Source organism: Saccostrea echinata, unplaced genomic scaffold, assembly GCF_033153115.1.
Source record: "Saccostrea echinata isolate AGI-Se365-2 ecotype Australia unplaced genomic scaffold, CSIRO_AGI_Sech_v1 ptg000054l, whole genome shotgun sequence".
Taxonomy (NCBI): Eukaryota; Metazoa; Mollusca; class Bivalvia; order Ostreida; family Ostreidae; genus Saccostrea; species Saccostrea echinata.
In genome coordinates, this window is record NW_026889803.1 from 45,964,920 (window position 1) to 45,982,231 (window position 17,312).

Below are 17,312 nucleotides of genomic sequence, written 5' to 3' on the forward strand. Positions count from 1 at the left end.
TTTTTTCCTCTTTGTCTTACCAAATTTAAGAGGATGTAGCAGAAATATTTGGGGAAAATCTTTATAAAACAAAAATTATGAAATAAAGGGGGCTTTAACAAATGTATATTTTTCAGAAAAACAATGCTTCCTTCCTCACAATGGTCAGTATAAAAAGTTAAAGTTGGTTGAATAATGAAGGAATATGAGCATGTTGACCTCCAATATGGCGGCCTACGGGAAATAACTCCTGCTAATTCAGGCCTACTGAAAACCATCAGGGAAAGGTAAAATTAGTAGTAGTTGCTAATAAAATGCTGGGCAGATTATCACCAAACTCATGTATACATAAGAATGAGGACATCATACTACTTCAAAGGGGTGTGGTCCTAGGGTTAAATTGACCTAAAATGATACCCACTTTGAGGACTATACGGTCATCAAATCTTGTCAGTGGATGCATCTTAGGACCTTGTGATATGTGGACCCAAAAGTAGGTCACAGAGACTAACTTTTGAATTTGGCAGATATTCGTTTCAGATTGATTTAGATGCATATTTTTAACTTTGTGAAGCCTAGGATCTCCAAACCTAGTCTGCTGATGCATCTTGTAGTCTCGGGTGTGTCAAACAAAACCTAAGTCACAGTGACTTACTTTCTAAATTTTTTGTCCATTCATTTTCAAAACTTTTCAGTTAATTATTTTGGATACTAAGAGGCTTAGAATTATCGAACTTTTATGGCTAATGCATGTTGGGGCCTCTGTATGTGTCAGCTTAACGTCATGAACGTTTTTACAGTTAATTATGTGTGTATTGGACACATCTTTGATGCAGGTTCCCCAACATACTAATTCAGGTTTACAGGTGGTATAGGACTAAACGGTATCTTTTACTGCTGATTTAAAATTACAATATATTGCATTCCATTGAGATCTCTTTTTTACCTTGGGAAAGGGAAAAATTGCAATGTTGGAGAATTGATAGACGCTTCTATTTGCCGTCAAATCTTTCTGAAACCCTGAGCATGGATCATCTTTAATACTATTGTTCTTTTTGTCCCTGAACTGCTTATGCCATTTAGAAACTTAAAAGATTTGGACACAGGTCTTTCTTTGCCTGCTTGATTCAACAATTTACGTTTGCAATTTCCCGAGTTACATACAAAACTCAGAAATCTGCTAGGGTGCCAACATGGGGGTTACTGTAGGCACCATTAAACACAATGGTACCATTGATTACCAGTAAAACCCTGAATGGTTTGGCATACCGATAGTATAAATTTTACCAGTGTTACCAATGGAAAACCAGTTGCAACATAAGTAACACTGGCAGCACAATTTTGTATATATTTTAATAACAAATAGCTTATTGCAACACTAATTGTAATACAACAAATATTTTCTTTCACATTTTCCTCTGCTTTCACTGAAAGCGAGGATATTAATTTGGGTCTGTCTTTCCGTCTGTTATTCTGTCTGTGTGTAACATTTGTTTCTGAACAATATCTCAAAAAGCCTTTGAGCTTTTGCAATGAAATTTTATACCAAATCTCCTATGGCTTAAAAAAGACCCCTATTGATTTTGAGGTAAAAAGGTCAAGGTCAGAAATTCTGTCTGTGTGGAATATTTTCGTTTCCGGGTGGTATCTAAAACAGCCTTCGAGCTTTTTCAATGAAATTTTATATCACAAGTTCCTATGACCTAAAGAACACCCCTATTGAATTTAAGGTCAAAGGACAAGGTAAGAAATTTAAACATTGCAAAAATGGTTTTCAGATGAGCTTTTTCAAAGGAATTTTATATCATAACTCCTAGTGACTTAAAAAAAAAACCTATTGACTTGAGGTCGAAAAGTCAAGGTCAAAAATTTATTAACAACTGTGGTTCTTTGTTAGCTTTTGCGATGAAAGCTAAGAGGTCAAGGTCTACTTTTTTCTTTCTCCATCTGCATTTCTTGCAGGTCTCCCACCCTTTTCTTTTTTCCTTAAGTAGAGGACTCGAATTCCCTGAATTAGCTTGTTTTGGGTAAATTTTAAAAAGAATATGAGCTCAATTTTAGTAGATTTGACTAATTTATTTATTTTTTTTTTTTAATATAAAATTGATGCACAGTGCTTATTTGAAAATTTAGTAGAAATGAGAATTTTGTAACAATTTGTTTACATTGTTTATACTTATCTTCAATGAAGTTACCTAACGTAATTTGAGGTTGCTTCGGGTATAAAAAAAACACGGGTATATGAATAGTTGGTATTTTTTTTATTGCTTATCATTAGGTTGATTCAGTAATTAGAAATTATATATTTAATGCTTTTAATTAAGTTAGAAAGTGTGCCAAATTTGAAATCTATCATACATAATATTGATTTCAACATCAGTGGCGGATCCAGGAATCTTGAAAAGGGGGGGGGGCGACTAGTCTGGGGTCGGGGTAGGGGCCCACAGCCACACCAAAAAAAAATTGAATTATTAAATCTTATGTATATTTTGGACGCAAAGGGGGGGGGGGGGCTGGGCCCGCCCCTCTCTAATTCCGCCATTGATCATGCTAGTCCCGAACTTTTTGATCATCTCTCATATTTTAAGAATTTTATGAATATTGAATTTCAAAAATATTCAGCTAAAAATCTTGGATAATATTAAGATGCTTAGAATCATTAAACTTTATGACATTGCAATGTGTTGACCTTACATTTGGTCGATGTCACAGGGGCCCACTTTGTGGTTTTTAGCATTTTTTGAAAATTTTTAACCCATATAATTTCAGGACCATTTCTTTCTAAACTATACTTTCAGGTAGCTTTACAAGGAAGAAAATCTCTGGATCCATAAAATAATTCATTAAGGGACCTGTGTATACATGAAAGTCTTGATGTCTGATGAGGTTAACTATATTTGGTAACTAGATCCTATTGTGATAGATAGATTGAAAAAAATAATTAATTAATTTGGATGCTAGCATTCACTGGAAAAAAAAAGTCAGTACAGTTAGGCTTCTATAATAATGTATTTGGGAGGGGGTATGTCATATTGCTCATGCATGGTCTTGGTTTTTTGTCAAGACAAATTTCTATGAATTAAAATTCAACAAAAACAGAAGAGATTTGACATAACACTTGGATGGAATCTTCACAAGCAAGATGTTGTTATTACGACAGAGTAATATAGAACAACATATCCTGAGTTAACGTCATGACACGCATTTGAATTCGTTCCAATCAAGAGTTCCAGAGGTATGACTATTATTTGTCTTTCTCTTTACCAATTGATTTTGACTTGATTCAAGCTTTTTTTAAGATCATGAAATATTTGAAACAATTGTTGGAATCATATAAAAACTAGTTCAACTGCCATAATTCTAATAATTGAAAGCTCCAAATTAAAATTTTGTTACTTTATAAATATTTGTTAAGTATGTTGACATCGGGGAAACCATTTCACAATAGAAATAATTCAGAAACATAAGTAAGAGTAATTGGCCTTTACACCATTTTTTTTTTAAGTTAAAACTATGCATATTTTTAAAATTCTTTTACTAAAACATTATTATTACACCTATTGAAAAACATTCTTCCAAAAGAAACATTGATATTGGGCACCAAGTTTTAATGAAAAATTTTCCAAAACCGTGTGACGTCACGTGAGATTGGAGATACCTTAAATCAGCATCGGTTACACAATAATACATGAGAAAGAATGTCTTAAAGTCTGATCGAAGTCTTCCCAGCAAAAGGTTCGAGAGATGGCATAGACAGGAGTTCTGTGACAAGAAGATAGGAACTTTCATAATCCCATTTTTTTCTTCTTTTTGAATTTACCGGGTTAAATATAAAAAATACACGACAATATATTTTTTATATTTTCTGTTATCCGAAATAAAACAAGAGGCCCAAGGGCCTTAACGGTCACCTGAGTATAATACAACAATTTAGAGGATCCATAAAGTATAAAATGAACTGAAAGGTGAAGCTTTGTTGCCCAAAAGCAAGAAAAATAGGGTGATCAGGATCAACAAAATAATTAGTCTAGTATTCATTAACAGTTCATAAATTAGGTTCTAATCTGTTCCCCATTTATCACTCTCACCAGACAGTATATTAAGAAACTATCAGTGCTTCTGTACTCTTTTAATTCCTTGTGGAAATTTCTTACATTGGCCTGAGTAAGACTCTTGGTCTTTGATGAACATTTAAGGTACTGGTATTCCATCCCTAATAGCCTCAGATTCAATCAATTTGAATACATAACAGATGTGTATGGGTGGAATACTCAGTATATTTAGACATAATCTCCATTTATTACTATTAGCATGTAAGAATGGAAGTGTCCTAATTTATGACTTGACCTTTGTTGAAGAGTTATCTCCCTCTTTTTTTAAGTAATAAAAATCAATTTAAAAAAAATATACAGTAAAAAAATTGTTTTCAATTGTCATTCTATTTCTAATGATTTAATGGATCTTTCCACCACAGTATTTATTGATATTCTTATTATCTGAATTTTTATTTTAAAAAAATCGCTTGTCTCCATAGACTTCAATGCAATTTCTATTAATTAAATACTGCTTAGTTAATTACGTTTTTGAAACTTTCACTTGGTAAATCCTTTTCTACTGTAAAGTTCTTTGAATTAATATCAGAGTATTATATACGTGATTGATATTTAAGGATAGAGAATTAGTTCCTATTAGGGATGGAAAACCTTAATAAGACAAGTCAACCTGATCATTAAAACTGAAAGTACTTTTTGTATTATACAATAAAAATTCTTGCATAATTCTCTTATTCTATTAACCTTTCAAGTACCTTATTTACAGTGATTAATTATCACAAGTAAATGGCAAAGGGGAATAACTCCTCTCAGTAGAAAACAAATTAATAGAGCCCTGGCCTGGACTAGAACACTTGACCAAATGGTCTTGATGTTCAAAAAGCTGGTAAAAATACCCTTCCTTATTAAAACTTTTACTCTTTTTGCCTCTGATATGCCCAGGTGCAGAGAAGATTTTTAAAGCATTAATGCATTTTCACTATATAATAAATAGAGACCCGCCCTAACATCAGAACCTCTGATCCAGGGGTCATGAAATTCACAAATTTGGAAATGGCATCCTTGCTTATCATAACCATGTATTTGTTTAAATAATACCCAGGAGAAGAGAAGAAGCTTTTCAAAGAAATAATGCACTTTCACTATATGATCTATATAGCCCCGCCCTAGCACCAGAGCCCCTGACCCAGGGGCCATGAATTTCACAATTTTGGTAGAGTCACTCTTGCTCATCATAACTATGTATTCAATTTGTTTCAATAATACCAAGGAGTAGAGAAGAAGATTTTCAAAGAAATAATGCACTTTCACTATATGATCTATATAGCCCCGCCCTAGCACCAGAACCCCTGACCCTGGGGCCATGAATTTCACAGTTTTGGTAGAGTTACTCTTGCTTATCATAACTATGTATTCAATTTGTTTCAATAATACCCAGGAATAGAGAAGAAGATTTTCAAAGAAATAATGCACTTTCACTATATGATCTATATAGCCCCGCCCTAGCACCAGAACCCCTGACCCTGGGGCCATGAATTTCATAATTTTGGTAGAGGGCTCAATGCTTATTACAATCATTCCAACAGTTTGACTGCTTGATGTCCAGGAGTAAAGAAGAAGATTTTTAAAAATAGCACTAATTTTGATGGTTTTGGCCCCACCCCTCAGGCCCCAGGGGGGTAGGGGCCACGAATTTCACAATTTTTGTTCCCCTTCATCCATAGATGCTATATGCCAAAATTGGTTGAAATTGGTTCACTGGTTCCAGAGAAGAAGCTGAAAATGTTCAAAAGTTTACGACCGACGAACGACGGACGACGCACGACGACGGACGAAAAGAGATAGCAATAGGTCACCTGAGTGACTCAGGTGACCTAAAAATTCAAAAATTACATCTTGATACAACCATACCAGAACCAATATGCCTTCTGTTTAGAGAGCCATGAACAAATAAGATTCAACGTAGCAGACTACAGGCCTGATGAAGCTGGGATAACCTTTTCTTATTTCTGGACCCGCTACTGAAAAGTGTCAAATCCAGCCATGTTGTTTGTTGGCCAACTGACTTAGGAGGTGAGAACAACAGAATCGGGAAACAATTTGGACACAAAGTAACCATCTATATAAATTGAGACTTGTTTGAAAGACTTAAAACTTTGTAGACAAACAACTGTTTAATATATCGAATAGATGACTGTGTGTGTCTTATTTTTCGAAGGAGGAGGATGACGACGGAATACAGTTTAAATGATAAAGCGTAACATGTCAAGCCTCTTGCAAGGCCGATGTCAATAGAAAAAAAAATATGTGTCCGTCTAATTAATCGTCTGATTATAGCATATAAAACACTAAAGATGGGCTTTAGGTTAAAGAGACAAGTAGGCAAACCCCGCAAAAGTATGATAGGTAACACTGTTAGTACCTTGGAAATCAGCCTCAAAGCGGGGACCCCTCAAATGAGCTATCGTTGTCCGTCGTCCGTCTGTAAACGTTTTCACATTTTCAACTTCTTCTCAAGAACCACTAGGCCAATTTTAACCAAACACGGTACAAAGCATCCTTGGGTGAAGGGGAATTCAAATTGTCAAATAAAAAGCCAAGCCCCCTTCAAAGGGGAGATAATCAAGAAAAGTCAAAAATTGGATGGGGTCATTAAAAAATCTTCTTCTCAAGAACCACTGGGCCAGAAAAGCTGAAACTTGTGTGGAAGCATCCTGGGGAAATGTAGATTCTAAATTGTTCATATCATGACCCCAGGGGGTAGGGTGGGGCCACAATAGGTATTACAAGGAGGAAATCAGGTGAAGAACAGCAGGGATAAAGTTACTCAGGTGAGCGTTGTGGCCCATGGGCCTCTTGTTGTTTCTTACCTTGTGCATTTTTATTATACCATATACAGTATATAGTATTTAATATTATAAATAGGGGAGTTACTATATACCCGATTTTGCTAAAATTGTCTCAAGTCCCTGTGTTTTCGAGAAAATAAAGACTCTTAATATATTTTATTAGTTAGTTGGGGCAGAGACCTATATACTAACGGGATAGGCAACTCCTTCAGCGGCATGTTTATTTACCCAAAACGGCACACACAACACTGCAAGTTTTTCAAACTACGTTTTTCCCAGTAAAAAGCTTGCTTTCTGATTAATGTAATATGTTCTTTTTGTGTATCGGAATGGATATTTAATAAATTTTAAAGCACATATTATAAAACAATTCAGATATTAAGTAAACAACCACCGAAATCGGCGATTTCTCGGAAATACGGTATATAGGTCCCTGATGATATTGTATTATATAGAATAAAGTATGTTGTACTACATAGGACAGTACTGTTATTGCGTTCCACAGAGATTCATAAAAATATATTTAAATAATGAACAGGACCCCGGATCCGCCCTCTGAGCCATACGGGCTCGCAACTCAAGCGGGCTTTGGGTGTTCGAATTAGCGCGCGCACTTGTTTCGGTGACGTAGTACAGGTGTACAATTACATTTCGTGTCTACAGACGGATAAGTGCTAGGACGAAAGTTGACCTAAGCAAACAGGTGGATCTGGTGTAAAGTATCGACCCTAATTAATTATTTGAGAGAAACAATGAATTTTTAACTTTGACGACGATCGTTGGGATGTTGACCTGTTAGTGTGTCTTTGGGTCCACATATGAAGTTTTATTTACTTCATAGATGTTTACGTTTCACTCTTTGAGGACTTTTAAACTTTGAAATCTCTGTGCCGTTTGAACGAAATGACAGCTCGCCAGGTGAGTGTTTATAACATCTGTTCAATGTTATTTAGTTCTCACAGATTTTTATTTTTTTTTTTTACTTTTAATAGTTAATGGTCTGTTTTCACGAGAGTTTTTTTCACGATAACCAGAACTTCCGATAAATGTTAGACCCTAAGGGAGAAGTATGTTCAGGGCATGATCGGTTTGTGTAATGATTGTGTATTGCATCAACATTGAAATGGAACAGATTGAGGTCATTTTCCGAATATCTGAAATAAATTTACAGGAAAAAATATTAATGAAATAAATTTACAGGAAAAAATATTAAAAAAAAAAAAATACTGTAACAAAGAATTCAAAGAGTAATAAAGCAACAACAGTTGGAAAAAAAAGTATATTGTGAAGCCTTATCATTGATTTAAAAACTAAAGTGGTGAGACAATGTGGCTAGGAATGTCATCTTGGAAATAATATTGACAAAATTGACGAATGTTGAATGACTAATAATTATAGTCCTATTTTCACACTGACATCAATTTTTATCAATCTTGTTGAAGAACAATGTTTATAACTAGAAGACCTTCAAAGTTCCTCTCCTTTTTTTCTTCATCAATGTCTGTTATTTTTAAATTTGTATGTTATTCAGGCAGATGCTTTTTTTTCAAACTTATTTTGTTAACTTGCAACACAGGAAATACAAAGGTGCCTGTTGACCAAGAAAACAACCTGTTCATACAATTCAATTCAATTCAATTCAATTAGTTTATTTACCAATTAAGGGCCCTCATGGGGCAACAAGAAAGTACATTGTAAATTAACATTTATATATAGTCATATACATGTAATACAATATACATACACAAGAGAGAAAGAGTTGCATGATTGATAGGAGAAGACATAAAAAAAGGAATAAACCAGATAGTTTTTATACATACATGTACATAAATTCTGCACAAATAATATCATACATCATTATATATGCAAATTTACATATTTATATCATACACATATTAAAGTACATATTTTTGCATAATTTATCATAAAACAGTTCACATGCCTCAGACTTGACTTATGGTAATGCTTTTTGTAAAAATCTTCCAAGAGAATTCAAAATATCTAATTCCTCACAGTTTAAAATCCAGAATAATTTTTGTTTATCAGGCAGTTTTGTAAAATGTTTTACTTTGGATGAGATTAAGTTAAATAAGTCTTCTCTTTCCTTTGTGAATTTGCTACAGTGAATAAGGAAATGTTCTTCATCTTCAATTTGATTAAGCATACAATTTTTACATATTCTTTCTGTTCTAGGTATGTTATTATATCTGCCTAATTCTATAAAGAGTCTGTGTGCTGATACACGTAATCTACAAATTGGCTTTCTGTATTCAGGTTTTAATAAAATTAGATATTTTTCTTTCTAAAATTGTTCTTCAGAAACAAATAAGTGACAAGTTTACCCTCTTTTAGTGTTTCATTTAAGTACTGCCAATTCATAGAGTATTTTTTTATCTGGGATTGTTTTAATGAAGTTACAAATTTACATACAAGATTCAGGGCTCTTCATGATTCTGTATAACTGGAGCCATTCAAAGGCCCCATTCCCAATTCAAAAAAGGTTCCTTTTTTCCAACTGGATGTTTTAATTTTCACAATTGTCACCCCCCCCCCCCCAAATTATAGAACATTTAGTAACTGTAAGACAAGCAATATTACTAAACTTGCTATTCATATTCCTCTATATTGCAAAACACTTTCGATGATAACAAACACTAGAGACCCAATATATAATAGGGCTGGGACAATATATCAAGACATCAATAATATCGATTCAACATGAGGACGATACACATATCGATACATATGAAGAAATATTGAAATATCGCAAAAAAATTCTGACTTATGTTTTTTCTTTGTTTACTTAACATTTTGGATTAAATATATAAAATAAATATGCAAAATATGAATATGAAATACATAATGATAAACACCACTTATGTAAAATAATTTTGTTTTACAACAGATATACAACTTCTTTGAATAAATTATTCTTAATTGTGAAGAAATGTTTTGTTCATTTCAATACAAAAAAAAAAAAATTTTAAAGCCAGTTCAACATATCGTGATACATATCATATTGTGGCTCAAATATCATGATACGTGTAGGTATAGAAAATGTTGTATCGTCCCAGCCCTAATATATAATGATTTTAATGTATTATATTATATGTAATGATTTTCACAGAATTCCCAAAACATTGATAATTTTCCCAATTTTTTTGGCACTGGCACTCATGATAGTCCCAGTGGCCGGTGTGAAATCCCTGGGATTACATTACTAAATGATTGAGAATTGAACCTGCATAGATTTCTGAATAAAGGTATCAATAAAAAGTTTTAACTGAAGAAAAAACATATACATATTACATGCCACTGATTTATTGTGTTAAATGCATGCCAAAGATGCTATTAATTACAGGAAGTTTTAAATCAGCTATTAATTTAAAATAAGATCCTCATTAACAGATATGTCAAAATGATTTAAATGAAAGTTTGCACTTTAAATCTTCATGATCTTGAAATATATAATTTTATTTGACAGTTAGTTCCATAATTTGAGGCACTTTTTGCCATTTAATATCATATTTCATTCGTCATCAGGAATTAATTACGGAAGCTCGGAATCTCAGTTTCCCATGGAAAGCTATTTCTTATCACTATTAATCAAATAGAATTCTTTCTAAGATGGAACAAATTACAAAGTTCTCTTTCATATCATTGTAGAGTCTATTTGACATCATTTGAATTTACTTTGAATAAAATTAATTGTCCTTTAACATGTGCCACTTAAAATGACATTCTATATTAAGGATTAATATATATATATGAATTGAATTGAACATATTTTATTGACAAAGTCAAAAGGATCGGACACAAGTTCAGAAACTTAGATAGTCTTCTCCTAATACAACATTTTGTTAAAATTGCCAAAATAAAAAACATATATACATATGGTCTACTACATATACGTAGTTATAGAAAGAAAAAAAAAGTTTTAAGTGTACAAGTATAACTTGAATTGGTAAGAAGAAAATTTTTTTAAAAAGTAAGCTTATTTTGAAAAACGACCACATTCATTTAAGAAAGTTTGAATGGTTTTGAAAAGTTCAACATTTTGTTCAATAGTAAGAGAATCATCTCCCCATAACATTAAATGTACATCTATAACATATAAATAATTAAATGATAAAAGCTTATTCATTAAGGAATTCCTTGCTTTTACATAATATTTACAAGCAAAAAACAAATGATATGCATCTTCTAGTAGTCCACAAGAACAATTAGGACTGGTTATTAGGTTACAGCGATATAAGTCAGACTTTAAAATACAATTATGTCTTAATCTTGTATGAATTATGTTCAAAAACCTTTTTCCATATGAAAAATATTTCTGAGGTTTTGCAATACTGTTGTGCAGATAGTTTTTAAAAATTTTGATAGAAGTTGCCTCCCTTGTTTTAAGACTAAGGGAATTCCACTTTCTAACTGTATCAGGAATAAATGATTTATTATATAGTTCTAATCTGTATTTTGGCAAAGAATAATTTAAGAAATTCCTGGTAGTGTATCCTGAAATATTGCCTCTTGTATCAGGTACTAAATTTTGTAAATAATTAGGTACTAAATTATTGTGCATTTTATACATTGTTATTAATTTTGCTCTGTTTCTTCTGTATTCCAATGGTTCCCAACCTGTTTCCAAATATAATGAATTTCTTGAAGCAATAATTGTAAGCCCAGTAACTATTCTTGCAGCAAATAATTGTACTTTTTCAAGATTCTCAATGTCTGTTTTTGTGCATCCAGACCAAATTTCAACAGCATATTCAAGTTGTGGTCTAATAAAAGATATATACATCTGGGATAGAATATCTCTTGACACAGTAAATTTTAGTTTTTTAAGAAGCCCCAGTTTTTTTGTATGCTTTCTTTATAATGATATCAATATGATCAGACCATCCTAAATTGGACGACAGAAGTATCCCAAGATGTTTGTGTTCTGTAACATATTCCAATTGGCAATTGTCAAAATACATATATATATATATATGCACTTATCAGTTCTGAAATTCGGTTAAGTTTACTTACTACAGAAGCACTTGTATAGACCTGGCAATTACTTCAGAGCAGACAGACTGTAGAACTTTTAAAATATATATGTAGCTCATTATTATCAATTTGAAAAAAGAATACTTTTGCAAAATATTTGGGCGAAATTCACAAATGAATTAACAGTTAACATAATATTTAATTTTCATATAGTAATTCATGAACAGAATAGTAATTGTCAAAAATTAATAAACAGAGAATTTAAAGTTGACAGGTATTAATTAATAGATAAACTAGCATACTATCAAATAATCCATAGGCAGCTGCCTGGAGTTATTTCCCTTGGGACACTGGTTAATGTCCATTAATGTGACCATTATTATATTGCAAGTGATCTTATTCAATAACAAGATGTCATTTGTTTAATTTGACCATTTCAATAAATCAGCATTAGATGAACATGAATGAATACTAAACTGACAACCATGATTGGATTTTTATGTCACTGTTATGGACCCTTTCAGTAGGTCTCCTGGAACTGCCCATAAAATAAATAGCTTAATTAGGGAATCATTGCTGTAGATATCCTTATTGTAAAGAAAAAGGCCCACCTCTGTCAATGGTTAGAACCTAATTTCATTATATAGTTAATTATCAAAACTAGAAGTATCCTACGTACATCAGAAAAGTAGGATTGTTACTTAAATTTCTATCCTCATAGTGTTTGTAGCAAGGAGATACTTTAAAATCGACAGGTACTACTAGTAGCTGTATATCATGAAATAATGTACAGTTGAACTTCACTATCTCGAACACGGATATCTCGAATACCATGGATATGTCAAAGTGATTTGAAAGTCCCAACCCCTTATTCCTCAAGTATTTTACCCTGGATATCTTGAATCCTTGGCTATCTTGAAGTTTTTTGTTGGTCCCTTTGAGTTTGAGATAACGAGGTTTGACTGTATTTTATTTTGAACTTATCAGCATAAATTAGAACCAAATAAGCAAAGAGTGCTGATTGTATCGTTATGTAGTTGTTTTCCTTTGGAAGTGACCATGAGGTCTGACACATAGCTAGGTGTTGTGTCTGATTGATAAAATCATCAAAACAAAGTGTGTGACAACTTTGTTAAAGACTTTTCATGTAGTACACTAAACAAAGGGTGACAAGTCCTGCCCATTAATCAGGACTGCCCCAGAGGCAGGGAAGTGGTCAGCATGCATGGTCAGTGATGGACATTCAGTGACTGGGACCAGCATTTGCTTACTGACCTTGCAATGTGTCAATATGTATATATACACTGTGTGAACTTACTTATATACTGCGTTGAATGTTTTGAAATTTGAATTGTGTGATGGATTAATATCAAGAGAATAATTGTAGCCATTGTTTAGAAGATGTGGGAAATTCTGAAAATGAAGGTATTAATTTGATAAATTATTTTAAAATGTTAAAAATAATAAATATTTAAAGCTTTGCATCAAATTTTAGTGCCATGTAGTAGTCTTTGGGGAGTGGGATAACTTGATGATTCGAGGGACCTTTCAAAAAAGGGGGGTGCATGGTATATAGATTAAAAAAAAAAAGAAGACATCCACAGAATTTTTAGTCAGTTCTTAAAAGTTTTAAGGGACAAAAGGATTAAAATATTTTTCATGTGAGCTTTTAAGACGTCGGCCTGTATGACTTAGTTGTTTGTAAACAATTTATGGCAAATATGATTCTTAATACCTGGATAATGGACGTTTAAGTTCATAAATTTTATTTTATAAAACAAATATTTGAATGTACATTTAACTGATCAATTGGAACATTGTGCAAAGATAATAGTATTGATATTATTTTAAAAAAAAGTCATATTTAGGCAGATGTTGAAGGAATTTAAAACATTTTAATATGAATATAAATATGATTTGCCTTGTAAACAGCTTAACCGCTGTTGTCATTTACATAAGTTGTTAGTATAAAGGGAGAGAATGTACTGATGACCTTAAGGATGAGTCTGTTTTACGAGCCGTGAAATCACTTTTTCTACAAAGAAAGTGTGTTTAAATGTGTGTATTGACAGCTCTCTGTCTCTGCTAAGTAGTAAAATGTACTGAATTATGATTTATGAAGTAAGCATTTCATAAGTGGTTATTAAATAACCCGTGTTGACACAGAAATTCCTCAAACTTGAACAATAAGGAGCAACTTTGTCATATTTGGCAGGCCATGTATAGGTATTATTTTCATCTTTATTAAAATAAACTGTTTATGAAATGCATTAGCCATATACATGATATATTCAGCACAAAGCCTTGTATTTACATGAGTTGACGGCTAATCCCCTAATCTCTGTTACCCCTGATTAAGTACTTTGACACACCTGTGTTCCTGAATAGGTATATATTCTCGTAGTGCTTATAGTTAATAACAAGTTTGTCACTACTAGTACATAAACTACACATAGTGTTTAGAAATCAGTTATTGGTAAACAGATAGAGCTCAAAATTTCCTTTTGTAAAATGCAAATGCAAAATATCTACGTCATAATGGTTTTTCAGCTGTTTGCAAGAGGACTTTGAAATGTTATTCATACTATAGACCTTAAATCATTAAATTCTTGGGGTTCAAAACATGTAATAAACCATTTATGATAGTAATGAGTTTGAACTTGCATTTTGGAGGTGCATAAGTTTAAGATGTGACTCGTGCAAAAATATTTCATAATTCTTTACTGAAAGCTTATAATCAGCCAGCAATTTTATGAATGGACTTCCATTTTTCTGTTGTGGTTAAACAAGTTTAAATGGTCCTGTTCTATTTCATTTATATCCTGCATATTTGGTAAAATTTAGAGGTAGTTTTCATTTTACTGATAAAAATGGTTACACCTACATTTTCATAAGCTGTAACCATAAACAGGAAGACTGCCATTGGTTTAGGAAGCATTTAGTACTAAGTTGTGAGAAAGTTTACTTAGGCGGCAGTGAATGTTAAGTGGTCTAGCGTATATGCGATCTTAGAAAATCGTGATGCACTTGTAAATAGTTGACATATCTGGTCACCATATCATGTTTTCCAAATAGACCTTCTTGTTGATATCGTCCTTCATTTCCTAAGTAACCCAAAGATTTTTAGATGAGACAGCTACTTTTCTCATGGCCTAGCTAGGTTTAACTAAATCCATGTTGATGAAACTTGAAAAGTGATGGCTATTCAAAAGGATTACTAGTTGATACTCTAGTGCAACTTGGACACTTGGATCATTTGGATTTGCGTATATATTTTCATTTTAAAAAAAGCTTGAAAAATGGGCGTGATGGAAAATGCTGATGTAGCAGAGGTAAATTAATTTGAATTTTTTAAAAATATATATAAGCACAATTATTTACATTTTGCAGTTGTGAATCCAATGTTCAGTTAAACCAATGTCTGTATGAAAAAGATAACTGATATGGTTCAAATTACTTTGAACACTTGCAGAACAAATTAAGATAACCAGGTGCATTTAATATCATTCTTTAATAAATGCATGCATGTAAAACCTGATTTTCAATTCAACAGATTTTAAATAAGAAAATTTTAAATTTCTTTTATACACCGAGTGCATTCAAATGCATTTATAGAGGGGCAAGATTAGAAATTTATGTTTAGTTACATGACATAATCCCATACATCAATTGAAAGCAAATTAAGTGACTTGTGACAAAGATTTTGGAACTCTTTAAGTTAGCAAAGTATAGAAATTTCTTTAAAATGTCTTAATGTACTATTGAATGATGGTACATACTGTTGTGAAAATCAAGTACATCATCTAGTGAAATCTACAATTTTAAATCCTTTAAGGTGCCCTCTCATTTCTCAGGGGAAGTAATCATGTTTGAACAAACCTAAGACCAGTTCATCCTTAGATCCGTTGCCATTTCTTACGTGTACTGCATCCAACCTTCCCTTTTAAGCTTTTTTCAATTTTTTAACCTTTTAATATGGCCATGAATCTATCACATTGACAAATGGATTAAATATTTTTGCAGTACGTTGCATAATGACCACGGGAACAAATAGTATTAATTGAATATGTGCGTCACTGAAGCCATTATGTACATGTAGGATTACTGCACTGTTTAGTTACATTCGGTGACCTCTAGATTTTCTGTTAGATTGATTATAAAGTGATTTGCATTTCACGGTTCATGTTGGTTAAGTTCACTTATGGAATAGTATTAAATCGTCCATTATTTAGAGGAAGTGACCACAAATTGACCACTTAACTTGCATACAAAGTTTACTCTAGGCTTCTTGTTCAGAGGGCATTGAGACAGACACCATTCTTCAAATATTTAAACTTTCCCTTGCAATGTAAATAAATAGGACGAAAAACCCAGTTGAAGGAATTGTAAACTGGGGATCAATGCATGTAACAATTGATTTTGTGTGTTTATAGGAGTTACCAAAAGATAAACATTTATTTGACATATCTGTAATTTTGATTTACGTTACAATTTTAAGCTACATATATGGAAGACTGGCACTGCTTATATATAGACTTAGTAGTACCTATTAAAAACCTGATACTGTTTTCATGGTCATTGTAGAAAGTAGATACAAGTAATTCAGGGTGTTTTTTTTCCATTTTTAAACTGAGTCCAGGGTTTGTAGAATTGGGAAATCTTCAAATTGGGACAATTTTAGAAGGATTAATTTCATTATTTGTGGCAATTGCTAACCAAGGATTTTCGGTCCACTCCGCCCCCCATATGGGGAGCGGAGTGGACCAAAAAACCCTTGGCTAGCGAAGATGTATTTGTGCTCAATAACTGAAAAAAAAAGTAGAAAAAAAAACATTTTGAATTTTTATTGATCAGCAAAACATATTTAATCAAAGTAAAGTATTAAATGTCTTCCTCTTTTTTTGGCTCTGTAAATGTCTACAGCAGGCTTTATCCATAACTATTAAACCTGAGGTGCCCCCAAGTCATTCCATATTTCTGGTACCTGTACTTAAATGAAAATACTGTTGCAAGGAAAACATTAAATATCTTATTTCTGAACTCTCTTAAAGTTAAATGTTAAAGACCTTGTTTGATTAAAAAAAAAAATTAAAATTGGGAAATGGGGACAATTTTTGGATTGGGAATGTGTCCAATGTAACCTGAGACCCAAAAGCAAGCCAGGAAAACCATTTGAAATTGCAGAATCCTTCATCTGTCAACCTCAATTGAGGATAGAAGATCAATTCAATGATCATATAAAATGTTGAAATTAAGATGCTGCATGGTTGCATCCTCATTGTCTTAACTGGGCATATATTAACGTACAAAAATTTTTGTATAAAGGATACAGTTGAACTTCGTTATCTTGAATACCAATGTCTCCAATACAAGGAATATCTCAGAGTAGGTTGGCAGTCCCAACCACTTTAATATGTTATCTCGAATCCTCAGATATCTC

The 17,312-nt window shown here is 32.5% G+C and overlaps 1 protein-coding gene across 3 annotated transcripts in view; it reads left to right on the forward strand.

The window, feature by feature from the left end:
* The first annotated feature begins 7,549 nt into the window (after positions 1-7,549).
* Positions 7,550-17,312, forward strand: part of LOC133171659 (breast cancer anti-estrogen resistance protein 1-like) — a 37,626-nt gene continuing 27,863 nt past the window's right edge. The window contains exon 1 of one of the 3 annotated variants that reach the window (XM_061306444.1): positions 7,550-7,798. In XM_061306444.1, coding sequence (XP_061162428.1) covers positions 7,784-7,798 — 15 coding nt within the window. In that variant the 5' untranslated portion in view covers positions 7,550-7,783. Of the gene's footprint in view, positions 7,799-13,280; positions 13,298-15,114; positions 15,205-17,312 lie in introns of those variants that run through there. The other 2 variants (XM_061306446.1, XM_061306442.1) reach the window with 2 other exon arrangements.